The sequence below is a fragment of the Aythya fuligula genome, chromosome 11, assembly GCF_009819795.1.
Source record: "Aythya fuligula isolate bAytFul2 chromosome 11, bAytFul2.pri, whole genome shotgun sequence".
NCBI lineage: Eukaryota > Metazoa > Chordata > Aves > Anseriformes > Anatidae > Aythya > Aythya fuligula.
The window spans coordinates 11,269,460-11,295,697 of record NC_045569.1 but is presented as its reverse complement, the minus strand read 5'-3'; the positions used below and the strand labels follow the sequence as shown (position 1 = coordinate 11,295,697).

General features: G+C 37.5%; 1 protein-coding gene across 4 annotated transcripts; it reads right to left on the bottom strand.

Moving 5' to 3' along the window:
• SPPL2A (signal peptide peptidase like 2A) lies at positions 1–26,238 on the bottom strand. 4 transcript variants are annotated; one of them, XM_032194679.1, is made up of 17 exons: positions 26,046–26,238; positions 22,346–22,465; positions 20,962–21,144; positions 20,108–20,197; positions 16,850–16,983; positions 14,460–14,611; positions 11,357–11,453; positions 10,986–11,087; positions 10,193–10,274; positions 9,798–9,872; positions 9,020–9,076; positions 8,809–8,862; positions 8,298–8,397; positions 7,334–7,411; positions 6,849–7,009; positions 4,692–4,725; positions 1–396 (listed from the first exon to the last, which is right to left on the bottom strand). In XM_032194679.1, the coding sequence occupies exons 1-17, from the start codon at positions 26,097–26,099 to the stop codon at positions 365–367; spliced, it is 1,605 nt and encodes a 534-aa protein (XP_032050570.1). In that variant the 5' UTR covers positions 26,100–26,238; the 3' UTR covers positions 1–364. The 4 variants fall into 4 exon arrangements, with proteins under 4 accessions (XP_032050570.1, XP_032050569.1, XP_032050572.1 ...); XM_032194678.1 differs by lacking the exon at positions 4,692–4,725; XM_032194681.1 differs by lacking the exon at positions 8,809–8,862.

The following is a 26,238-nucleotide window of genomic DNA, read 5'->3' as shown; positions in this document are numbered from 1 at the left end:
ATGCAAAGTGATACGGGCAAGATTTTTTTTTTTTTTTTATAAAAATATACTGTATAGAAGCACGTTTGGAAAATTGCATAGAAAATACCTTTTATTTAAATCAAAATAAGGCACGGTTTTACTAGCTATGGTTTGGCTGTAAAAATGCAAATCTATTTTGATTACTTTTATGTTAATAACAATATTTTTCATAAAAATATAGGTGGAGTAAAAAAACCTTTTACACAGAGTGTGAAATACTCTTATTGTAAATCTTCACCAAGTTTACTGTAATTCATCTGTAGGAAATTTGAATACTATTTTAAGCCAGAATCCTAACTGCTATTGTCCTCCAGGCTGTTCACTGGCTGATGCTGTGCCTTCTTCATTTCCTGGGTAATCCAGATGTTCCATCATCTAAATGTAAAAAAAAATAAAAAGGACAGTTCTTTATATAGAAATATTGCTTTTTTCCCCCCATTGGTACAAAGTATTTGTTAGCTAAGAGAAATACAATTAAACATGTATTACAGTGCATTTTAGCAGCATACAGATAGGAAGTCCTCTATAAATCAGAAAAGTATTCAAGCCAAATAGCTTTTAGTTAATCAAAAAGCTCTTAGTTAACGCTTTTGACTACAAAAGCACTTGCCATCCAAGGATTCGAGTCCTCTTCAAGAAATTAAACTTACGTATCAAAAGTGTCTCGATTATTGAATGTGGAGGGAAAAAAATATGGGGTTAAGCAAGTTTTTCAAAGGTAGTTTGGAAAAACTGGAAAGAGAGCCTAAGATCCTACTTAACATTTACAGTTAGCAAGCAATGGCTTGAATAGAAAAGACTATCTTTCTCTTTTTATGACAGTAAGAGCTAGCTGTATTACAAATATATTTCACTGGACAATTTTGTACTTTCCCTGACTAAACAGAAGCTTGTTTCCCTATCCATTGCTGTATTGTGAGACAACAGTGAAGGCTCTGGTTTCATCCCTAGGACAAAACATTGAAAAGAATCAGAGGTAAGCACATGTATTGGTTAGCATGACAAACTAAGATTGACCAGTTCAAGGACTTCATAATTAGCAAGAGGCCAAGGATTGGGCAGTTTTGGATAGTTTTAACAGCTGAAAAACAGATATGTGAAAAACAGAAGATATGAAAGTAGTAAAACCAATGCTGAAAACAGAACACGTCAAGGAGCTCTGATGTTCAGTGTGGCAGGGTTATTAGGCCAAGGGCATAACACTTTTAGTATCAAAAGGTAGAAACCTTACCCTCCTTTTCTAGGTATGACCCATCCGTGCCATATCCTCTTTTACACCGGCACAACCGAGTCATCACAAGGTATACAAACGTACCTTTTTAAAATTAGGTTTACTTAAACAAGATATTTCCAAATCTGGATGCACCAGCATGCCATACAGTAAGCTCAGATGAAGGCCAAAACAAGTCATTGGGACTTGAAGAAAGGCTTAGGAGATCCTTGTGGGCACAGTATAGATCAGACTAAAACCAGGAGACGTTTGTTCACACGACTACCTTCATGTTGTCAGAATCAAGAACAATTTAGGCATGCATTTGCTGATACACCCAAGAACTCAACTGTAACACACAGTCAGCCCGGCAATATCAAACTCTTCTGCCAATGACAGTCTTACATTCACTTCAGTATACCTAGAATCTTGCCTCTGAACTATGACCAAAAACCCACATCAAAAGTCAACCAAAGCAAAACACTCCCTACAGTTACAGAAACTAAACAGTTGTTTTGAATGAGGATTCAATTATCTGTTTCCAGGAAAAGCAAAACACAACAAATTAGGTAAACAAATAAACAAACAAAACCACCCAGCACTAGCAGTACAAAATCACACCAAGTAATATATGGCTTCCTTTATCCTAGAGGAGGATCATCCAACAGCTGGCATAGAGAGAGGGTACTTTTGGTAAGTGTTATTGTAAAATATTTCCCTATTAAATAGATGGAATGCTTCCAGAAGAAAGAGTTGATACTATTTGCAACAATTGACTGTATCCCTAAGTCAAGCATTCTTCTCTTAATCCTGCAACTAGGTAAATAGCACAAAATGTGCTTAAACTGAAGATATCGCATGTATTTAAATTTTGAAGTCTGATGTATTAGATATTTAAGTTCAGTTTATGTTCTACTAGCCATTTTGATTCTAAAGGTGTTTGGGGCTTTTTGATACACATAAATTTCACAAGATAAAAAAAAAAAAAAAAAAGAAAAAGGTCTTTAGACCAAAATAGACCTGCTATTTCTTATCTCTTCACTATATATGAAGAAATACATTCTTGTCTTCACAAGAATAGCCCACAACTTCAAGTCAGGGACAACAGATACCTTTCTAAACATGTAGACCTGCCTTAAGTAGCTTCTTCCATAAGAGTATCCCACTTGTAGGTTCTCTCAGGACAACCATGTTCTCAAAATCTCTGCAGAAGAGGCAGGTATCTTTATGACAATGAGCATCAAGATTAAGGCACAGTGCTAAAATCCTGGACAAAATTGTCATCTCAAGCCTTGGAAGAGCCAAAGGAATCAGACAGAACATTGTGGAGAGCTGACAAGCATTTTTTAAGTGGAAGAAATTCATCAGCTTTTTTCCCCACATCTGAATTCCTAACATTATTTATTTATTTATTTATTTGGTATGGTAGGTAGTGTCAAGACAGATAAAAAACTCTGGAACTAAAGTAGATCCTAACATGGTGAACTATTAAAAAAACATAAATGCTACACACGCACACAGCCAAACTAGAAATGGTAATCCCAACTTCTACCTATAAAAGAATAATACCTATGTACACATTTGAAAACAAGATCGACTCTGATGGTGTTACACTCACATAATTCTTAAAACTTTCTAACTTTGATTAATGTGCAAGTATCTCAAAAACATGGTTTAAACTTACAGTACTAAATAGCAGGTGCTTACTGCCTAACATGCCAATGACAAATACGTTGATTTATTATTTTGAGAACAGGTAATAAATACCTAAACACTTCCAAATGACAAATTCTAAAAAAGCTGCAACACAATTTGTACATCTAGAAGACTTCAAAGTTCTACTACTCTGCAGGATTTTTCATGACATTACCGAAGTGATTTCATAGACTGTACTGAGATTTTTAAAATACTGTTTTTTTCTAAGTTGATAACTGGGAAGTAAGTAACAAGCATTAGTATATAATGCAGACATATTTGAGGAGTATAAGCTGTCTAGAAAACCTAAAAAAATCTTTACTATACACTTCACAGCAGCAATACTGCCCACTTGGTGGTAGGGAAGTAGGTACGTTCTTCTCCTAAGAAATCCCTTTCTTTCAGTCCGTTGTTAAGATATTTTCTTATGCAGGGACTCTTTACAATTCAAGACTACTTCATAAAAAAAAAAAAAAAAAAAAAAAAAAACAACAAAAACACACACATGGCAGGACTAGAATTTAAGACTATCATTATGCAATAAGAGAAATGCTCTCAAATAAGAATTATGGGATCTCAGAACTATCTTAGGGAGTAAATATATTTATATATGTATAAATATATAAAGTAGAAACTTGAAAATTGATTTTAGTAATCCTATGCAAGAATTTGAGTGCACACAGAAGGACAGAAGACTTAAGTTATAAAAATACAGTCTGGCCATCTGATTTTAATTTGCATTCTACTCTTCCCACTTGCTAGCCTCCTCCTGTGTTTGTATCTATAATTTCTTAATTACTAAAGACTTTCTAATTAGATTTAAAATACTCTTTATTAGAAGAGAAGAAAGAAGCTAAAGAGAAAAGTAGTTTTTAATCCAGAATTTAAGATACAGTCAGCCAGAATTCACTACCTCAAAGTTTCTTCAGTGCATACAGCAGACAGCTTACGCTTTATAAATACATTTGAAAATCTAGCCTGCTGACTGTAATTCAAGTTATATATCAATACTTAAATTCTGCAAGAAGTTTAAATTTAAAAGACTGTATTGCTCTCTACATGCTGTGCATGAGACAGTAGACAGTGAAAAATATGTATTGTATCAGTGTTAGCAGTCATGAGCTATAGCCTATTAAGGTTCTTTCTTGCTTTCTCACTGCTGTCTAGAAGCCGTACAGCAGCAAGACCACAAAAGCTGGTCTGAATCCTTGCTCCTTACCCCACTGCAAGAACTACATACAGTAAGGGATAAATTGTACTGTTGAGCAGTAAGATCATAGACTACAGAGGTAGCTAATAAAGATGAATTAAAATGCTTAACATTATAACAGACAGAGGACAATAAAATTGTTGTTTAGCTCTAAGCAGGTTTTCATATCAATGCAGTGGCACAGAAAAATTAGCAGGGGAACTTCCATGTAGTTAACAAAAGCACAACTACCATCAATTCTAAGTAGCTGAAGATACTCCAAGGGATTTGGGAAACTATAGAGTAAAAAAGAAAACAAAGCCTACATTCAATCTTACGAATCATGGCTCCATAGGTACCTCATATTAAGTTTTCCATAATTTCTTGACAGGAAAAGACAACTAAGGGTAACTGCAGGTTTACTTTCACAGCTTGTCTTCACTGCTACCTTTTTCTTATGAATTACTCAGAAAAATGAAAAAGAAAACAGACAAAAAGAAGAATGAAAAGCAGCAGCAGAGGGGAAAGAGCAAAAAAAATTATTAAAATTGCATTAAAAGAAGGCTATAATCACACCTTGTAGCAAAGGCGTCCTGGTGGAGTCCAACACCTAAATAAAATTCATTCCATTATTAAAATCATATAAAAAAGAAAAAAAAATCAGAAAACGCAAATAAAGAAAGCTAACTAATGAATTACAAGCAAATAGCAGTGAATATGAAGTTTAGTCATCTGATACCTTGCATATCCTGCTGTACCCCTATCTTACGGATGTTTTGCCCTAACCTGCAAGGTTTCTCTGTTCCCATGATGAAGCAAATTTCTACAGAAGTCTGGTCACCCCTTGTCAATGGAGAATGTCTAGTCCAGTACAAATTACCGTTGCTTCAGCAGGCAAAAGTTAGCAAAAGTTAGTCTTCTGTTGCCTTTCTATAATTTTTCTCCTCAGAATGAGTGTGGCAACCTGAAGATTTGGACATCAGGGTTGTGTTGCTTTTTTTTGTTCATGTCAATAAGGGCAGTTTGAAATGCAGCCTGACACTGGGAGGACAACATATGAGAAAAGACCAACACTACAGCATTTTGAGAGTGCAATTTCTTGAGAGTAACATTCTCAAGAAAAGAAAACAAAAATATAGAAGAGCTCATCAGAAAGTTTTTGTGTAACTTATAGAAAAACAGGAGTTTTACTAAGGTGTCCAATCACAGACAAGTCTAACTCAGAGGTGGTGTAGAGGGGGTGGAAATCAACATAATAAATTGTGCCAGGAATGTGATCATCTGACCTCAAAACAAGCTCAAATTCAGAACAGTTTTAATCCTTCAAGAAACCAGTTGAAAGGACATGAAATAACTACTATGGCAACATAATTCTTCCAAGTATGAGTTTTACTATGAGAAGTGCAAGAAATTTTTGTTGCTTATGAGATTTGCCAGGTTTACTTAGGCCAATCTTACTCAGAACTCGTGAGGAAAATAAATAGTGAAGCTTATTTCTCCAACAGTCCCAGAGTTACTGAACTTTGACATGTAACAATTTATTTCAGAATAGCAATCATTGATTTATATACAAATGCATGGTAAACCAGAATAATTCTGACCTACAGAGAAACACATCTATTTGCTTCTATGAAAGGAGAAGACTTCTTTTTGTTGACAAAGAAACAAGGTATTAGTTAAAGATCTTCTCCAAAGCAATTTGAGACTTAGACTTCAGCTTATGCAGGTGCAGAATATCAGTTACACCAACAAAAGGCAATGCTTAATTTGTAATGCGTTAGGAATTGCAGAACTGCAGTTTTACATTTACAGAAATTACCACCACCTGGCTTCCACTGTTTGCCTCAGCTTTGCAATCCAGAAGTTGAACAAAAGCAAAAGCTGCTCCTTTTCACCATCAACTTTGACAACAAACCCTATCCATTCTCTGAGCCGAGTTCAACACAGAGAGATACAGGAGATAATTTCTGAACTAACTATTAAGGACTTCAGGTCTCTAATAATAAATATAGAGTAATGTTGAAGTTTGACTATCTTACAATAAATGCCAGCTCTCAGGGGCTAACTCATACAGTTACCACAGCTATGGCAAGATCAGGAGGAAAGTACTCATCTCAACAGGTGGAGGCAGATGGCTGGCGGGATTTTAAGTACTACTGCTCCTCTGGGTAGTGCTAGAGATGACCAAAGGTGAACTGCAGTATACCTGAACATGGTGTGTATGTGCATGCTGGGATACAGTTACATAAGCACACAAAATCTTTTTGCTGAATGCTCCATATCATCCTGACAATGTAAGACACCAACGATGCACAGAAACTAGTCTCTAAAATTCTAGTCCATCACTAACTTTTGAACTGACTCTTAACACAGGACTACTATTGCGGATTGAAATCACATCTGCAATTCAGATATTATATACCACATAAGATGATAGATAAGCACTGTTAAAACACACACAAAATACATTTAAAAGAAAGAAAAAAACAACTGAATAAATTACCTTCTTCCATGATTACTGAACCAGATATTTCAGGTTCCTTAAGCTTCATTTTGTCACGTCAACTACTAGGCTAAGATTTTCTAAGAGTCACGACTTTCTGATTATTCTTTCTGAGACTAATCAACATTAAAACTAGAGGAAAAAATGGAGTGCTTGTATTACCAAGTACTTACAGAAACAAATACAGAAAGTAATTACTAACAATAAAATATTCAGGACATCCAACCTACCTGGTAACTGCTTCCTTTCCAAAACTTCTTCATCTCTTTGCGTCTCCAAGCAACAAGAGAGCTAGTAATGAGTGTACATGGTACAAGGTAGAGAAGGGCAGGTTGTCCCATCTTCATTAATGCCAGAACAATGAAAGTCAGCACCATACCAACGGCATAAGCTATAAAACACGATCAAGAGCAAGTATATTTTTAAATGAAATAACTATTGTAGTAAGCGAAAAAAACTTTTCTTTAATTAGTATGTACCTTGCTGATCTAATTGCAGTAAGGAGGGACAATAGGTTGCTATGTATTTTTGCAAGCTTTCTCAAAGCAACTAACTATCATGAAGAACACTCACTTGAAGTATGAGCAGGCACATTAAGAAGATTATAAAGAGATTCTTGACAACACTGAACATTTACCTGGAGAAAGCTATCTAGTTCTGCCATTAAAAAAAAAAATGGGATGAAGATTAAAATAGCTGAAAAATCATGATTTACCTATTGTACAGGAAATGTAGTATACAGAAGAAGAACTTGTTTGAACATCAAATCTTCGACAATAGGCAACCAGAAGCCCTTGAACAAAGAAAAAGAATGGTTTAATGAAACATGTAGCCATGAATTCTTTTCTACCCAGTCTTCCAAATCAAAGCAGCATAAGAAGAAATTATACTAAGACTTCCCATTACTGTGCATTATCTTCTTCTCAATTCTTTTCTGTAAAGCCAAGAACCAGTTTCAGAAATCCTGCATTAAGTACTGAAAATCAAAACCACAATGCAAATATGCTAAAAAGGGTGGTATTAGAAGGTTCTGTTTGTTTGTTTTAAGCAAGCTAAGAATTTTGTGCTACTTTCAATTTTGAAGGCACTAATACAGAAGAGTAACACCTATTTTTAATACTTATCTTCAATAGGATTTTAATGCTCACTCGTAACAGTCAGTAATTTTGCCTCAGTACAGATCACAATAAAAGGGAGAGCAGTCTTGTCACGAGATGGAGCTTTGCACTTAAGTAATTTGCCCAACACTCAGCTATTCAGCTATGGCAAAATTCAGCTTTTCTAAGGTAGAAAAATTTGACAAAACATTTTCCATGACCTCACCTCTAATTTCATAGTTTATGACGCAATAATGCTATGAGTCACAAAATACTTGCTTTCGGTGAGATTTTAATAAGATTTCATTAACACCGACAACTGGATTTATCTGTGGGACTTGTATTTTCACAAAACACAACACTAAAGAAAAGCAAAACAACATTCATTATTTAAGTAGACTGTAGCACACCAACCTTTCTTATACTCTGGCTTTTCTTGTATTCCACACTAACAAATCAATACAAACTGCTGTATTTGATTTAGAAAATGCTTTGCAGAATAATCCCTCTCATAAGTCAGTTGAGAATCAAAACCAAGAAATATTTAATCCTAAATTACAATTGCCAAAGACATCTGCTCACCTGGGACAATAATGTCTCCAAAACCCAACAAAGAAAATGGCATGTCACACAATGTCGCTGCAGAGTATTCAAGTCTAGGCACTCTAATAACCACAGGTAACTGTAAAACAGTATTTCACAAGCCCACATAAATCTAATATAAAGCATCCTGGTACTTTGGATATTTTTTTAATGAATAAACAGTTTAAATATCATTAATTTATCATAACTCATGACTTCGAAATAGGTAGGACCTAAAGTAAAAACCAGAAACCATCACAGAGAGTGGATAAAGCTTAAGGCAATATGTAAATTAGAATTTCAGATTTACAAATAATATGTACACGCCACATGTTGTCTTAAGTTATTTTTAACCATACAATGAGAATAGCAAGTCTGGATTATTATCCTAACTATACAGTATTGATATCCAGGCCCTGAAGAGAAATTTGGATAGTCAGGTTTTCCCCAAAAGAATAATCTTTTCAGAGGGAATGATTTAAAAATCCAGTATCTGAAATACAATCCTTACTTTCTCATGGGGAGCTGAGCGTTCAGTAGGGACTTCCACCAAGTTTCCATCATTCTAGGATCAAACCCAAGTCAACAGGTATTTAATACTTAAAAGAAAATAGCAAAAGCTGGCTATATTTTGTGAGAAAGTTATGCTGAAAAGCACGCTATGAATTAGCTACAAAATGTCAGTATTGGTATGTTACACATATTAAAACAGCTATTCATACCTTTTCGCTGTTTCCAAAGGGACCAGCTGCAACTTCAACCATTATACTTGCCCCATTCTGAAATTCAGTTTATTTTTCTAAAGTTAGTGGTTTAATATATCAAAACATTCATACTACATTTACAAAAAACTTCTTGCACCTCATCTTACAATTCAGGATTGGAAAAATCACAAATGTCAAAAGGAATACATTAATATAATAGTGTTATACAGTATTGTTTTACATTTAAAACACGTAGTCCAGTCTAAAATGATTAACAAAAACAAAACACACATACACAAAAACAAACAAACAAAAAACCAACACAAACCCACCAGGTGTAGCTGGGTGTTTAGATAAAATTGTGTTAGCTTTTTCTGACGTGACCTTTCTGCTTCCAAATAGAAGAAAGTATGTTTGCATATAGTTCATACTACACTGCAAATCAGCACTGCAAGAAAGTACTAGAGAGTGTTCCATAAAAGGATGTCGAAAGCAAAAGGAGGAAGAAAACTGGGGAACAGTCACTGCTAGTCATCACCCTGTCACACAAATGGGGACAGGATATTTCTGGCCACAAGACTGCTGGAGAATTGTTCATTTAACAAAATTTATCATACCTATGCAAGCATTATGATCTATGGTCCTTGCAAGGCAGAAATTTAAACCACTGCTGCCTTGAACAGGAAAAAAGAAAAGGAAGACAGCATTTCTGCATCGAGAATACTGAAAAAACCAGTCATCTGACAAAAATGCTGCCACAATCATTTTGATTTTCAAGAGAAATTCATGGACATACCTTCGTGATAAATGGTGTTATGAAGACAAAAAACACATCGTAGAGAAGGAGAAGGCCTAGTAGTATCACACAGGACTGGAAAGGAGAGAGAAAAAAATACCACGGGTTTTCAGAGACTGCATAATTACATTTTGGTACCCTTACTGTATCACCACATTAAAAAATAAAGAAAGAATCAGAAGGAAAAAAAAAAAAAAACACAAACAAAAAACCCACACTACACCAAGGTTTCTACTCCAGCATAACATTAGAATATTTTTTAAAATAACTATTATAATTAAAATTTCTGCAAATTTATTGTTTTCCAATACTTCTTGAGCATTAAAAACTTACTTCTTGATGCTAAACTTATACATGTGGCATTAAAATACTTTAAAATATGCAATTTACAGTACCTTAAAGTTGGGCATTTTCAGTGTTTTGATGAAGTTTAGGCAGAAAGCAACTCCCAAAATATCTTGCAAAATCCAAGCCCACCTAAATATAAGAACACACTTTCACACGTTGTCCAACTTACTGCTGGTATTTAAGTATAATGATTTTTTTAGATTTTTCTGTAGGTAGCAAAATTGCAAAAGGGAACTGAAAACAAGGTGTTTTTCTTTTCCTTTTATTTATTTATTTTTTTTTTTAAAGTATTGCTACCAATACCACAAAAACACTAGTTTCAAGATCAACAATTTTCACTAGCCTCTGATCATAAATTGGTAACTGTTCTTTGTCAGTGTGGCTCAGAGAAAATGAGTACAGCAGAGGCTACAGCAGGGTCTTGCCATTCCCTTGTATGACTGCTCACTTGCTCAACACATGTTGTTGACTGGAAGCCCTGCTTACTGTGTGGCTCATGATGCTTCTTAGGATTCTACTATAATATTTATTTAGGGTCTCATGCTTATATTACCATTTCTGCACTTTTTTCCACTATGGTGATCATTAGCAATCAAGCTAGTTCTTCCTCATCTTCAAAATTTTTTGCAACTCCAAATTGCCACACAGTTCATTTGTATAGCTTTGTTCTCTATTACTCCCATACTTATTAAGCTTCATAAATACTTATGACTTTTTTTTTTTTTTAAATAGGCATCGTAGTTTAGAAGGACGCCATGTGCCAGAAAGTGTTATGAGATGAGAAGGGTTTTTGAGGACGTTTATTCATATTACCCTTTCAAGTTAGAATGCACCACTTACCTATCTTCATTTCGAAACACTGCCCAAACAACAGCTGCTGCTATGCAGAATGCAGCGAGAAAGATAAGCCTCACTTCAATATTTTTGTTGCAACACGTAATTCTAAAAGAAAAATAATTAAATTAAAAAGAAAGCGTAAAACAGCCAAAATACCTGCCTGTGCTGTCACAGGTCCTTAAGCTGACAAAGTGTTCTCATCCAGAGACCCCCCTCTCCCGCCCCTTTGTTTCATCAGCGCTCAAGTGGGTGGCATTATTCTTCCAACTGCAGACTTTATCAAACTACACTCATGTTTTCACACCACCTCTAGTAGCAACAAGAAAAAAAAAACAACAAAAGAAACCTTGTAAGAATTGAAAGGTGTCCAATACCTGCACTGTCCAAATGGTATTTCTCCGATTAGTGCAGCAAGACAGTTGTACAGGCTCGTTGCAGATGCCAAGCAGAAGACTGATATTATAACATATACTAGATAAAAAGAATGGGTGGTAGGAATCAGTGACAAAATACAATGGGAGCAAATACAGCAAACAGGTATCAAACACAAGGATGTACATATGATTTAAACTGTTTACAGCTATAGTGCTACTTGGTACACTGTCATTGGAGACCCCAGTTACAGATCACCGCATAGTGCTAGATTCTGAAATGTCTCTTCCATGAAAAGAGTTCTCTTCAAGACCTGAATTTTTAATATTTTTATTTTTTAAAAAAAGCACTCTTTTTTCCTTTATTTAAGGGGAAAAGTGGTCTGATACTGCCTTCACATACTTTTCTTTGTTTATGTTTAAAACTGAAGTGCTCTTTTACAACTGCCAGCTTTCTCAATTACTGATAATACTTACTCCTCACTTCAAATTTATATCTGTAGTCATCTTGTCTGCTAATGTATAAAAATTTCAGCAATCTCTAGCTCTGACTGATGATTTAAATAGCATTTTAAGATACTATACACCTTCCAAAATTTCTGATTAGCTAGGAACCACCTCCTTGGGAAGAGACTTCATACACTGTGTTCCAACTTAGGGTATACTGCCTATTCTAAGCACCCTGAAATACAGGTGGACAATAAAAACAGTTTTTTACATGTTTTTTTTGTTTTTGTTTTATTGTAACAAAGGTCTGGCTAGAAATTGACTCTAACATCTATAGGGAATTTACTGAAAAATAGGCAAGACAGGCGTACTGGTTTTGGCTGGCATAGAGTTAATTTTCTCCATAGCATCTCCTACAGTGCTATGTTTTGGATTGGTGACCAAGGCAGCATTGATAACACACCGCTGCAAACCTGCAAATACGCTGAGGGTGTACAGAAAGTCCCCAGGACATTTGGAGTAATGTTGTCTGTCTTTCCAAATAACCATTATACATGATGAAGCCCTGCTTTTCTGTAAGTAGCCAAATACTTGCCCTTCTGATGGGAAGCGTTGTTCCAATTCCTCATTTTGCTTTGCTTGTGTACACAGCTTTTACTTTACCTACTAAAGTGTCCCCATCTCAACCCATGAGTTTACTCTCTTTTGCCCTTCTGATGCTCTCCCCCACACCACTGCAGGGGAGCAAAGCAGCAGCTTTTTGCTGGTAACACCCCCTCTGGTGCTTCAGTTACAGAATTAAGCTACAGGTGGTGAAGTAAATTTAAATTTACTGCTTTAAGCAAATGCACTTAGCACCTCTAGTACAGCAACAAAAAATGCACAATTGTGTCAGTAGTGGTATTCTGCTTTAAAGACCATGATTATGGTATATTTGTAACAAAAGTTTATCCGTACTTGTGGAAATTCTGGTTTGTACATTCAAGATAGTTCTGTTGTAGTACTGCAAGGTGTTAAAGCACTATGCCATTGTGATTTCTTTAAAGATCATACCCTTTTAATACTTTTCCATCTGTAAAGTTATAAAAGGCTGAGCACTTTTGTAAGTGAACCCAAGATAGCAACAGAACCAATAAAAGCAAGAAAACCTGAGGGAGTGTCTGGATTTTTTTTAAAAACTATTTGCTTTTCCTCCACACCCTCTGGTTTAATATGAGTAGTACCTTCAGATTTTGAGTTTTATGTTAACACAGACCTGCTCAGAATTCATTCCAGCGCCAGAAAGGCATCATACCAGCAACAACAAAATAAAAACAAGAAAACAGCCCAAACCTTAAGTTGTTATTTAAGTTTAGACATAAAATATGCAAGGAACCCTAGAAACCTATAAAGACCTGGGATTTAGTCTACACAGAGAAGCTGGCAGCAAGTGAATTTTTCTAGCTTTACTGACTACTCGATGTTGTCTCCAGGTATTGATGTTAGGACTCACGTTCACACACTATAGTGATCACAACAACACAGTGGGGTTTTATCGTTGTTTGGTTTTACATGTAATTATACGCAGAATTTTCCCATAGGACAGCTTACCATACCATGGAAACGGCTTGTGTCTGCTTCAAAGTGCAGACACTAAGGCTTCTTCACAAAAATCTGTTACATATTTGCTTTGAACCCTTCACATTTCTTCCTGTCCCCAACTAACTTATCCTTTTCATTTCCCCTCCTTTAAGAGGCCTCATTCTTCACTCCAGTCCCCTCTCCCTTTCTCCTTTAAGAGACCTTTTTCATCACTTCTTCCAAAAATTCACCTGAAACTAGGAGTAAACAGGAAGTTTTTAAGCTAAACCTTTTAATAAAATTAAAAGATTCATCAGTCTTTTTTTTTTTTTTGTGACATGTTTAGCCAAGGTACCAATGACCATAGAATCAAGTTAACCAAATATAAACAAAATCAGAAGTCAGCGTGGTGAAGTTTCTTCTGCAGAAGAAGGATGGTAACCTGGTAACAAATTATTGGAAACAGTGAATTCAGGAAGCTTTCAGAATGAAAGACACATTGTTCACACTAAAAAGTGTGATTTAAAACAGTACATGCTTTCTGGTTGCATAATTTGAGGGCAGGAGGAAAAAAAAGTCAACAGTTTGGAAACTAAGTTTTACTGGAATTGCATCATTCAAGAAATTGCCTTATTGCTAGTATGCCTCAGTTTATTCCATTACGGGAATGAATGCCATTTAGCTTGATACTTCAATTAGGGCACTGCAACCACAAACTCAAGGTCAATGTTGCGATACCCCCAAAAATCTTTTACTCTAAAGACTATTAAAGTGTCATTGTCATCCTCCTAAAAACATCAGCATATATCATTTACTTTTGTTTGTGGGTTTTGATTTTTTGTTGGCAGTCACCAGTCACCTCTCCTCCACATTACTTCACTCAGAATAAGCACCATCCAGGCAGACTCTAAGGCAGTAGAAGAAAGCTTCTTCGTTCTTTTTTAATTAGCAGCTACATCTTTTCAACCCTCTACTCATAGATGTACAGTACAATTAACAAAGTTACATTAATTTTAGTTTAGAAATCTAGCTTTTCAGACTTAGACACTTAAAATTATGCAGAAAAAAAAGACAAAGGAGATTATCCTTTCTTTCTTACCTAGCCACTTGTAGAAGAAATAAAGTAAGACCAGCATTACACAACAGATGACGACAAACAAGATAACAGTTAGAGGAGTGAAAGTAACATTTTCTTCCTTTTTCCGTCTTGTTTCTCTCTCCCCAGGACTTACTGTTGCTTTCAAATTCTCACTGTATTAAGAAAATGACACTTACTTCAGATGAGAGATTATGGAAAGCTTTTACTACAAACACAATTTTTTATTACAAATCATTTTGACTGATGGCATTTAGGTCTAAATCTTATTATTATCAGAATTCAAGCTTTTCAGAAAAAATGGTATGCTTTTTGTTTGAGTTTCTCTCCATTTTTTTTGATGGAGATGTGCACTTCTAGCTTAGCATAGATCACAAGGAAAAGATTCTTAACTGCCCTCCTTTCCAACAATACTGGGATTGCCAACTTTAATGAGAATTCCCAATCAAAATCCTGATCGGCGTGAGGAAAAGCTGTCCAATATAAAAACTCTTAACCTCTTTTCAGGATGCACGTACTCAGCTTTGTTAGCGCATCACCTCTGACTACAAAGTATCTTGGGCTAAATGTAGTCAATCTCTGTGAAAAATTAAAATCCATGTGTTTAAAACCTCAATTATATAACACTGAGCATCTGCAAAAACACCTCATGTTAGCAGAATGAAACTAGCTAATGACTAATTCTTTTACCTTTATACCCCATAATTACAGAGTAAATGAACGTGTGTGTGTGTGTTAAACGAGACATTTTGCATGTTCACCGGAAGTAAGATTTCTGTGCTTACATACTCCGTATTTATACCACACCATCCAAATCAGGAGCCAAATTGTTATGTTTTACTCTGTTCTTTGAGCAGACAGCCCTACTACTCTTTAAGTAAAGGTGCTAGTGAAACTTGCCCATCAGATAGCGTGTTCCTGACAAACCCCAGGGCCTACCTACAAAATGCTGAATTCAGCACTGAAACAACTACCTTCAAAAGAAAAAAGCCCATAGGAGCAAGACACTTTGTTAGATGAATCACCTTCTCAGAGAACATGCTTTGAATAAGCAGCTTAAAAAAAAACTCACCCTAGACTTATGAAAGTACACTTCTAACAGATTTAATGTAATTACATTAGGACTTTTTTCCCCAATATGGGAAACAGCATCACATTTTGTTATTTTAGCATTCAGTGCAGCCACACCCTGAAGCACTGTAGGGTAAAAAAGAAGCATAATCACATCTAGCCTTTAAAAAAAGAATCCCCCCTTCTATTTCTTTAATCTTAAAATAAAAAAAAAATCACTTAATATTTGCATAACAACTAGTGGGAAAGAGGAAGGCGCAGTTATCACATACAATCCACTCCCTGCTGTTGTGGGGAACAAAGCACTACTACCTAAATCTCCTGTTCTCTGTTGTAAAGTACACTGACTGGCACATTGCGTGTGCACAGACATCCAAGAAATGCTACAGGATAATACCATGCTCTGAAAGACCAGCTACAACCAGTTCAACCCCAAAGTAAAACCAGTTCTGTGAACCCAGTGTGCTTCACTTCACTAAACAAAGCTGCACACTCTCCCAACACTGTGCAGAAACCTCTCTTACCAGCTTGTTTCCTTGCATTTGCCACAAGCTATACCACACACACCCTTATGTCTCATTTCCCCTGCCTAGTCCCAGAGCTGCTACTGCCCCAGCTCTGCTGCCAGATAACACACACAGCTGAGGCAGATAAGCCTAGGTGGACTTTGGCTGGAGCCACCCAGACACAACCAAGCTGTGCTCCCCAGTGCTGCCAGTGACAGGGCTGTGGCATGGAGACATCCTCTTGGGTGGTGCTCAGCCAGCTGGAACAAGGCACTTGTACAGGTCCCCAGTGCCGACAACGTTTACAGTTGTACCTCCTAGATCACTGGATTTTAAAGGTGTCGCTAAAATGCGTATTTTTTCACGGATAATGGAATATTCCGATGTCACAACATTAACTCTCACTCATCCTGCCAAGAGCTGCATTATCACTCAGGAACTTTTACAACCTATTGCTTAGGGTTCCCTGAAGACCTACTGAGAGATAGAGCAGAGGAAGACACCAGGAAAGTAGAACGGGAAGTATACATTATGTTATGTTTTCTTGCATGCCTGTCAAACCTGTCTTCAGACTCTTCTCATCCAGAAATACTGTTATCAAAGACTCATGATTTTAAGTGGAAAACCCTAAGCAGTTTAGGTCACAACAGTTTTGTTATTTTTTAAAGGTTACATAGATGATCAAGAAGCTTAAGCATCTAATTGCACCTCAATCACCTAAAAAAAAAAAATAAATCATGTCTTACTAATCATAACTAGAGATTTCACAAAACTTGTAGTCCACATAATATACGCAGTTCTGTCGTGCAGACTTACAGTTCTGCTACTCCACTCCAGTAGCCTCCTAGTGCCACAGTGAACACAGCAATTAGGAAGATGACAACCATACTGCAATCAAACTCTGGCAAAGGCGGTGAATATAGAGTCACATTAATGTCATTTCCGAGAGTCTGAAAAAGAACATACAAATTACTTCACAAAGACAAGAACGAAATTATACTGCTTAATTTCCAACAAGGCGCACAATACGATTTCCTGCTCTTAACCCTACACAATGGTAACAAGGACATTTTCAACTTACTGCATAACATATCCCATATTCTTGTCTTGGTCATTGTAAAGATGCAGTGTCTACCATGCCACCTTCCCAGATAACCAGGTTAGAAAGCAGCTTTATTACTACTGCTGTGGTAAATATGGATACCACAAGGCAAAACGGTACTTCTTTGCAATCTTTCAATGCTTCTGAGAAGTTGTACCTACCCCTAATCCAAATGCTTTTTATCCCACAAATATAGCATGTGCTACCAAAGACTTAGGTTCTGCAGGAGGGCATATCTGGAGTCAATTACCTTGAAATAAAGACTCACAGGTCCACTGAGATATGAGTAGAGGTCTGCCTCTAGCTATTGAGGCCACAAAACTCACAGCGCAGATAAAGACAAGATGCTTCAGACAGGACACAGTAAAAACTCATGGTGACAGAAAGATTCAAAAATAATTTTTCACAAACACAACTTGAGATGGATTCAAAAATAAAAGAAAGCAATTTCATGTAACTTAAATGCTTCGATGCGACTGAAAGGTGAGATTTAAACAAAGAAAGGGTGACAATTTGACAGAAAGTGAGGAAGGTTAGCTGTTGTTGAAGTCAAGGCACCTAAAGCAACACTGCAGTGAAAACACACTTCAGAGATGTGGTAGAACAGATTTGTTAACAGTGGGATGTGGGATAAAAAAAGAAGAGATGAACACGTCGGGCAAGTTTGGCTACAGGAAGATCAAATTGGCAGTGGTGAGACTGAATAGGAAGCTGAGTAGTGTAGTGGAATACATGGGCCATATGTGAAGACAGCAGATTCATTTCAGCATCTGAATTATCTAATTACAGAATTAACCTTACTGCAGCCTAAAGAAGTCAATCATTCATTTGCCTCAAGTTATGGCAGTTCAGATAATCACATTTTTAGAAAACATGAAAGAAAATTTAAGTGTTGGTAAAACACTACTACTGTATGAAGTGATATATAACATTAGATAAAGGCAAAACAAACAAACAAACAAGAGTACCCTGTAGGTGGAAGACAAAAGGAAAAAAAATAATGGCTTATATATTTTTCATACTCAACTCCAATACATCTAATCCCAGTTTTTCCTTTAAATTCCATGAATTTAATAAAGCAAAATTCACATTAGAATGGAGAACAGTTATTTCATTTTGTTCTGCTCTTCACTGAAAACTTCTGAAATCTTCTGAAATCTCAGCTGCTACCACAGAGAGCACTACAACCAAATACAGCCCATCAGGTAACAGCTCAGCAAGAGAGCAGCTCACTTCCTAGAAGGCCTCTAAAACTGACAAGATTCCTCATAAACCCAATTCAAACATTCTAAGAAACAGTAAAAAGAATGCTTACACCAACTGGCTCCCCTCAGACTGTGCTGTCTCTCTCTTCTAATTAAAAAGAGAGAATTGGAAGCCATAAAGAGCATTAAAATGTAATATGCAGCTGTACTAGGAAGAATACTACGGTTGCCAGCTTTTAAGCAGTACATATCATTCCTAACAGCTACTGCCAGTGACATGACAAAACCACGGCAAAAAATACATCAGAACTAGGAAAGGATCACTTGTAGGCAAGGCTTTGTTTCTTACTACTTTTATGAAGACAGTTTCTTTAAGACAAAAATTATTTTCCCCCTCAATTCAACAGCAGCATGAGACATCACCTGGCATACTTGTATACTAGCGAAGTTATTTGTTGAATTATTGTAGCTGCACAGAAGCGATTCTGTGTGATACCACTCTAAACCACACTAGCCAATCAAGTGATGCAGAGAAGTTTTAGAACAAATCAGGGATCTAACCTTGCCCTAATTGCCCCCCAGGTTAGCAGGGCATGTATAAAAATCACTCAGCTAAACACACAATGCTTGCTTCCTTGAATGATTAAGTTTCAAGAAAGAGGACAACCTAAACCGAAACTCAGTATTCTTCAGTGATTATGGCAGACTGAGGAGTGTTACCGCAATCCTTCAAGTCACATCAATGCTCTATAAGAACCAAACTTTAATGGAAAAATAAAAAAGGAGAAAACAACCAAAGTCCCAGATATCTCGGGACACTTTCAGTTCACATACTTACCTAAGCCAACTTCCCACGGCAGCTCTGAAGGTTAAGAGCAGAAATGGTGAAACAAGCTTGCAAATTCAATCCAAGGAGCTAAAACTACACAGGTTACTGCTAGCCTCTGCTATTCATAGGAAAACATGTGCAGTGCAACTCCTGCCTAGCAAAGCTATTTAACACTAAATACACAAACAAAACAACAGAAAGCAAACCACCACCAACAAAAATTCCACACCCAAGAAAACATAGTTTTCTTTAAAACTTTCTGCAACATTCTGTATCCTAATATTAGGCATCAAGGAAAAGAAACTAAAAGAAGAAAAAACAAACCACAACAAAACCCCCCTGCAAGTGTAGGAAATACCACAACTGCCAGATTTTAAAGACATAAACTTGGCATCTCGTCATGAACTCATCAGCAGAAAACCAAACTATACCACCTAACCTGTGTATAACAGATGCTGTCACGCTATAGAAACAGAGCCTATGATCTTATAAAGACAACAAAAATACAATATCCTCAAGATCCAACCTTATAAGGTACTGCTTGCTTGCAAAATATCATGCTGCTTGATACAAGTTCAGCTGTTCTAGTTTCTGTGCAAAAGGAATAGCCCTCTCAGCCTATAGTTCTTGACATTTGCCAAGCACCTGCAATTTTATACAAGTCTACTGGAAGGGTGCTTATCTTGTTTAGGATGAAGATTTCTAAGATTACCCTCCAACCATTATTGTGTCCCATTCTTAGTGTTCTAATTAAATATTCTCTTAAATTGACTTGAAGAAGGAAGTCTTTCCATGATTTAATACCCATCCCCTTCTGTGAATCTTTATCTATGCCCATCCAAATCAGGAAGACATTCATGTTTGATATTAATTTTTATTTATTTCATCAAAAACCTAAGTCTATACAAACCATAACATGCTGAAATTATATTACTTACCAGCTGCATATCCACAATGTCATTGTATCTTATAAGAGCAACTGGTAGAGTCACATTTTCAAAATCAGTCTTGTTATCTGAAGGAGGAGCCTAAAACAGAAAGTATTAGTGGTAAGTGTATTGAGCCCAAACAGGTGCAGATTGTCCTTTAAATTTCAGTGAATTTGTAGGAAGAAAAATTGAGCTAGTTCATCTCCTTTTCCTAGGGATTAATGAAGACAGATGTACTTTGGTCAAAACAGGTGATGTTACCATCACATCTGGATTCATTAAGGTCCCGTGCTTTTATAGTATTATAAAGAATAAACAAAACTTGTTTTTTAAACTTGTTTTAGAAGCATAGGAAACAACCTCACGATAATCACACAAATTCTGAAATTGCAAATATTTGTATTTATATTTTGCAGCTGTAACGGAAAACAACAAAAGCAGAAGTATCTGTAGCATCTCCATACCTTCTTTATTTCCAGCTTCGGATGAAATAGTTTACGTTTGTCATGTGTTTAAAACAAAATATTATCTAAGAAGATGAGGAGTTCAGAGTTTGCTGAAATTATGGGATGACAATGACAAGCATTATAGAATAATGCTTGATAGAAGTTCAGCTGTGGATACTTTTAGATAATGCAACACAGCATTGCACAGAGCTAATTCAGAATGACCCCTTTGGTCCCTTGAAGGGCAGCAGCACTAGCACTGTGCTCGGTGGGGAAGGTTACCTCATGCTGGAATCCCACACATTCCTGTAGTCCCCTGCTTCTGGGACTTCTGAGCTATCTCTGCACAGCAATGACTTGGACCAAATAGATAGGATATTATTTTACTACAAAAGAAAATCATAGTTTGTAACTTACCAGCCTAGCTTTACTGGCAATCAACAGCATTTTAGCACCTGATCTTTGAGCAATTCTTGCTTTCTCCAGAAAAGTGCAGTTTCCTCTCATCACTACAACTGCTTTGTCCTTCATTAAGCCAGAAGGAACTTCAGAAGAATTGCAGAGTACTGTAGAAGTCAGGTTTTCCAGAGTCCTAAAAGTCTGCAAAGAGAAGAGGCGCAGAAAGCATCAAAGAAGCAAATCTGATAATGCAAACTTATCTGTAAGACTATCCCTAATTGGAGGTTTGCCAGGAAGAGGCATAACAGAAAGGAATAATGGATTCAGAAATATAAAATCAGGGCAGCAGTTTCTACAGCCGACAATACCGAAGGATGTTTAGAACATCATATAGCCAAAATACCTGGCTGTTCTAAGTACAGTTTCCCAGCAGTTGTAATTCAAACATACAACTCTGGCTACGTAGAAAAAATCACTGCCTATAGTTCTGGAGAATCCAGCATATAGTTCAAGTTATTTCCAGATTTTTCAGGGGAACAACAAACAAACAAAGCAACCCACCACTAACTGATATAATGTAACCAGAATTTTGAAGTGTAATACCTGTTCAGAAACAGTTGGCAAACTTAAAAATGTATTACTTTAAAAAAAAAAAGTTTCAGTTCAAGATTGACAATGATTTTAAACTTGTCAGTTTTCTTTAGTTAGGCATGACATCCCAGTGGCCAAAGTAAAACAGCAAAGATGTTTGGACTGACAAATTATTCCGTTTTGCATTGAGTAAACCTGCTAATGAATGACAGAAGGGAAGGAGGAGAAATGAGAAAAATACTGCTGTCTTGATCACTTCCAAACATTAAGTATTTCCTGTTTATAGGAAGAATGCCTAAAGAAAAGATTTGTTTCTGCCTCACACCCAAGATCATCTGAAATATCTCCTCTTTCAACACATAAGAAAAGTTACAAGACAGTTAAATGGGAGAGCAAACTGACAAACTGATAAAAGAAATCTTTCACAAGTTTACAACATTTTTAGGTGTTTTTGTGTTTTTATGTGTTTTTATAAACAAATAAAGAAGAATTTTACTCTCAAATCTAAAACTTGGATATACTGTTGACACCCAAAGGAAAAAAAAAAACACATCATACTTAGATCTGGTTTTAAGCACAGACAGAATAGCATCTTTATAAACTTTAAAAACTTACTTTTTACAGTACAGAAACGTTCACTATATGGATCTCTTTCTACTAGTACACAGAGATCTTTCATTTCTGTGGGTGGAGGATGCAATAGTATTCAGTATAGTACCAATTTAACACCCAAAAAAGTGAAGACCAGTTATAGCCGACCCACACTTATCTCGTGTTGTAGTTCTCTTAGAAAATACGACTCTTTACTTACAGCATTGTTCAGACTGTCTGGAAGAGAGATCCAATTAGAATTGTAAACTATGCAGTAATCCTTTGTTACTGGAGGTACACCATTTCCAGAAGCGTGCAGGATTCCCTCATCTGCATTTATCTGAAATAAACCAAGGTGTTCCAAATTAAACAAAGTTTAGACCATGAGTATACAGGTCTTCTCCTAAAAAGCTGTTAGGAAAGAGAAAGAGCTTTTAGAGATGATATACATATATTTAACTTACTTGTACAATATAGTTTCATGATAGAGAGGTAGCTGGGGAGCAGGATGGAAAACTAGTGAGGAGCTAGTCAGATTCAGAACCCTATACTTTCCAAGAGAAGTGTATGATTTTACATAGAAAGGCATTAAAACAGGATATAGAAAAATGGATTAAAGTCCTTGCCTGTTTGCAGAATTTAGAATATCCCCTACTAGTAAAGGTATTACATGGCAATACCTAGAATAGTTTCTAATCAAACAATTTTAAGCACAGAGACCAATTACTGTACTTTAAAAAGAATTTGTCTAAAGAAATCCTGGTCTCTCATTGAGAGTAATCTCATTAGATTACTCTCAAAGTCCCTCATGTAACATAATTTCTAGTATTTACTATAAAATACATATACATTTTAAAACCTCTGTTAATTTTAGTGATTAACATACACTAACACTGTACTACTTGTATACTATATATGTAAGTACATGAAAGTAATGTATATTACATGAGTTATCCTAGTGTTAATATATTAATAAAGGCCAGGTTTCTATGTGGATCAACAAACTGATTGAGGATTAGATGTAGTTACAGCTGCAGAGTAGTGAAAACCAATAAGCATCATTTGTATCTCAAACAAGCATCACCCTAAGAAAAATGCTGGATGATCTCATTTTGACTGTTTTTTCTTGAGAAAGGCTGACCTTAACATCAGGAAGTATCAATATATTAAAAAAAGAAAAAAAATAATCCTGTTGTAGACTTCAGGTTTGTCTGAAAGAATACTGAGATACTAAGCTAAAAGTAGGCATGGCTAGGGGGGTAAATCCCAAATATTTGGCAGATGTATGATGCTAATCAATGAATGCTACAGAAATATTTCTGCTCAGGCTAACATATCAGTATTCTACAGCAAGTGAGACCTACTAAGAAAAGAAAAACATGTGATGATATTGTTTCTGAGGTTTATGCCTGCCTGGTTTGAATAGCAAGAAACCTTCTTCAGAGGAATCCATTATATTTGCCACAGTGTGTGAACATCTGCTGGGAGAACTGTGTCAGAGGGCCTGAGCACATTAACTGTTTAACATACAACAGTTATTCAGATGTCAGCTAAAATAAATTGTTCCATAATTTATGACCAGTACAAAATTAATCGAGCTTTCCTCTCAAATGTGCTCATCAGAAAGTATAAACAAATGGCAAATTAAAAGCAAAAATCTTCTAACAGGTGCAAAACCTCTCAGACATTTCCACCCATTGAAAGCTCTTTCTGTTCCACAAAGGAAAATAAGAATTTTCTGTGCTCCAGAAAATCAAGTGTTAATGCCACACAAGCACAAGTCTGTCTAAAAGAAGTGATTACTTGCTTATTTGATACGCATGTTTTGTTTGGCAAGCTTCCCTGCTCTAGGGATGAATTGAAGAATACAATTCTTGCTCACAAGATGGGGGAGGGAATACCAGAGCATGATGTTTACCCTGGTGCTGCTCTAAAGAGTGTTTAGAAGTTAATAATAATAATAATAATAATAGAATGGCTCAGGTTGGAAAGGGCCTTAAAGATCATCTAGTTCCAACCCCCCTGCCACAGGCAGGGAGATAAACATGACACGCTACACCTCATTTGGAACATCCCTATTGAAGTCATATTGCATCCTACTGAACTTTTAGTGTTTTACAATTACTACAGTTTCTTTGTTTCACAATGGATAAGGGCTACTAGATGGGATACAGGGCCTGTCCATAGGCTGACTTGTTGCAGCATAAAAATGTTTGCACCTGAAATAAAGGCATAACAGCTGTCTGTAAAGGTATATCATCAACTTTCACTTTCAAGTTCAGACAATTCTCAATGGCCCTTCACCTTCAAACAGATTTCATCCTGTTTTTGACAAGTGGTTCTCTCATTTCCCTCCTTTCTTTACCACCTTTAAACTGTTCTTGTGTAACTCCTCATCTTTCACAGAAAAAAAAATAATAAAATCTTATAGTGTCTCTTAATCCTTATTATTCCTAATACATTCCCCAGTCACAGTAGGGGTATAAGCTTGGGCTGACTGTTCCACTTACAGGTGTAGTGGTAACCCCATCATGTAGAACACCTGAAGTTACGGGAACCAGGGGACAGAGTGATCAAGCCAAGCCTGTATTTACGACACCCATCACGTTTAGCATCTAGATAAGACACAAGAAACTCAAATGTGCAGAACAGGAACAAAGTATTTTGTATGTAGCAAGTAACAACATGAACTTCAGAGAAATGTAGAAAGGTAGAAAAAACGAAGCATGAACAGCACAAGCAGCATCTTGCAGTTCTGCTATTGGCACTGTGACACAAACACTCCTTCCCTGGGGACATTGTGACCGGGGAACCAGTGCCTGTGCTCAGACAGCAGCGCTCCTTCCCTGCACATCAGCGCTATCTCCTCACCTTGTCACTCTTAGGGTACTGCTCTTGAGGCTCAAGGAGCTGACCTAAGTGCTCACCACTGCCAGAACCGGCCCAGTGAAGCGTTTGTAGAGCAAAAAAGGCAGGACACAGGGCCTGGAGTTTTACAGGCAGGCAGGAAAAGTCCTTTCCTCTGTCAGCAGCAACAAACCATTGAGTTAGGATCAGAGAGTAATGGCACTGCTGAGAAAACCCTAATACAGCTGATGAGAGCTGCACAGGGCTCACAAAGACCAAGGGAGCACTTTGCAAGGATGGACACAAGCTACTTCGCCCAATGCCATTCTTAAGGTGATTTAAAAACAAAACAAAAAAAACAAAAAAATAACAACAACAACAACACACACACACACAACCATTGTGCTCCATGCCTGCTGTTGTGAATATCAAGCTGTGACTGCCTACACAGGGAAGTACTCTGGATCAAAACAAGCACAAATTATGTTAAAAAAACAAGAAACAAAGAAAACAGACACCTGAGTGGAGCAGTACTTAATGGTGGCATACCCTTTATATACATGGCTTCAACAGATTATGAAGGCTTTCACTTCCCCATTTCCCCTGCCAGAAGGGGAAGGCAGGCAGCAGGGCAGCTACCAGGCTCCCGGCGCACCGCACGTCAGGATGTGGGGGAAAGGCTGCCAGGGCGCCCCGTAAAGCGACCAAACCGTCCCGCAGGACGGCCGAACAAACACAAAAACAGAACACAGGCACACCACAAGCTCTCCCCCAGCCATACACAGCCTGACTCAGACCCCCCCTGCCAAAATGGGAGCCCAGGGAGCGCTCCTCACTGGGCCGGGCCGGGGCAGGGGAGCGGCGGGGCGCCGACCCGGGCAGGGCCCGGCCGCAGGCAGGCAGCTCGGGAGGGCTGCAACCGCCTCGGCCCGACCCAAAGCGGCCCCGCAGCGCTGCGGGGCCGGGGCCGGAGGCCGCCCCCTCAGCACCGTGCGGAGGAAGGGGCGGTTGGCAGCGCCCGGCCCGGCCCCGCCGCCTTCCCCTAGCTCTCCCGGCCCGGCGCAGCCCCTTACCGGCGGCAGCAGCAGGCCCCACAGCGCGGCGCACAGCAGCCCGGCAGCCCTCATCTTCCTCGGCCGCTGCCGGGGCCTCGCAGCGCCACCGGCTCCCGGAGCGGCTTCACTTCCTCTTCTGTCCCCCGCGGCCGCTGGGGGCTGCAGCCGCCGGCCCGAACGCCGCGGCCCCTCTGTGAGGCCGGCTGGCCCC

What these genes read in the sequence shown, in the direction of transcription:
- SPPL2A (XM_032194678.1), bottom strand. Translation starts at nt 26,099, where the DNA reads ATGAGGGCTGCCGGGCTGCTGTGCGCCGCGCTGTGGGGCCTGCTGCTG. An exon ending in TGAAAATGCCCAACTTTAAG is followed by an intron (nt 9,873 to 10,192) that starts GTACTGTAAATT and finishes TCTCCTTTCCAG; the next exon opens with TCCTGTGTGATACTACTAGG. An exon ending in CTACATTTCCTGTACAATAG is followed by an intron (nt 7,010 to 7,333) that starts GTAAATCATGAT and finishes CGTGTTTTATAG; the next exon opens with CTTATGCCGTTGGTATGGTG.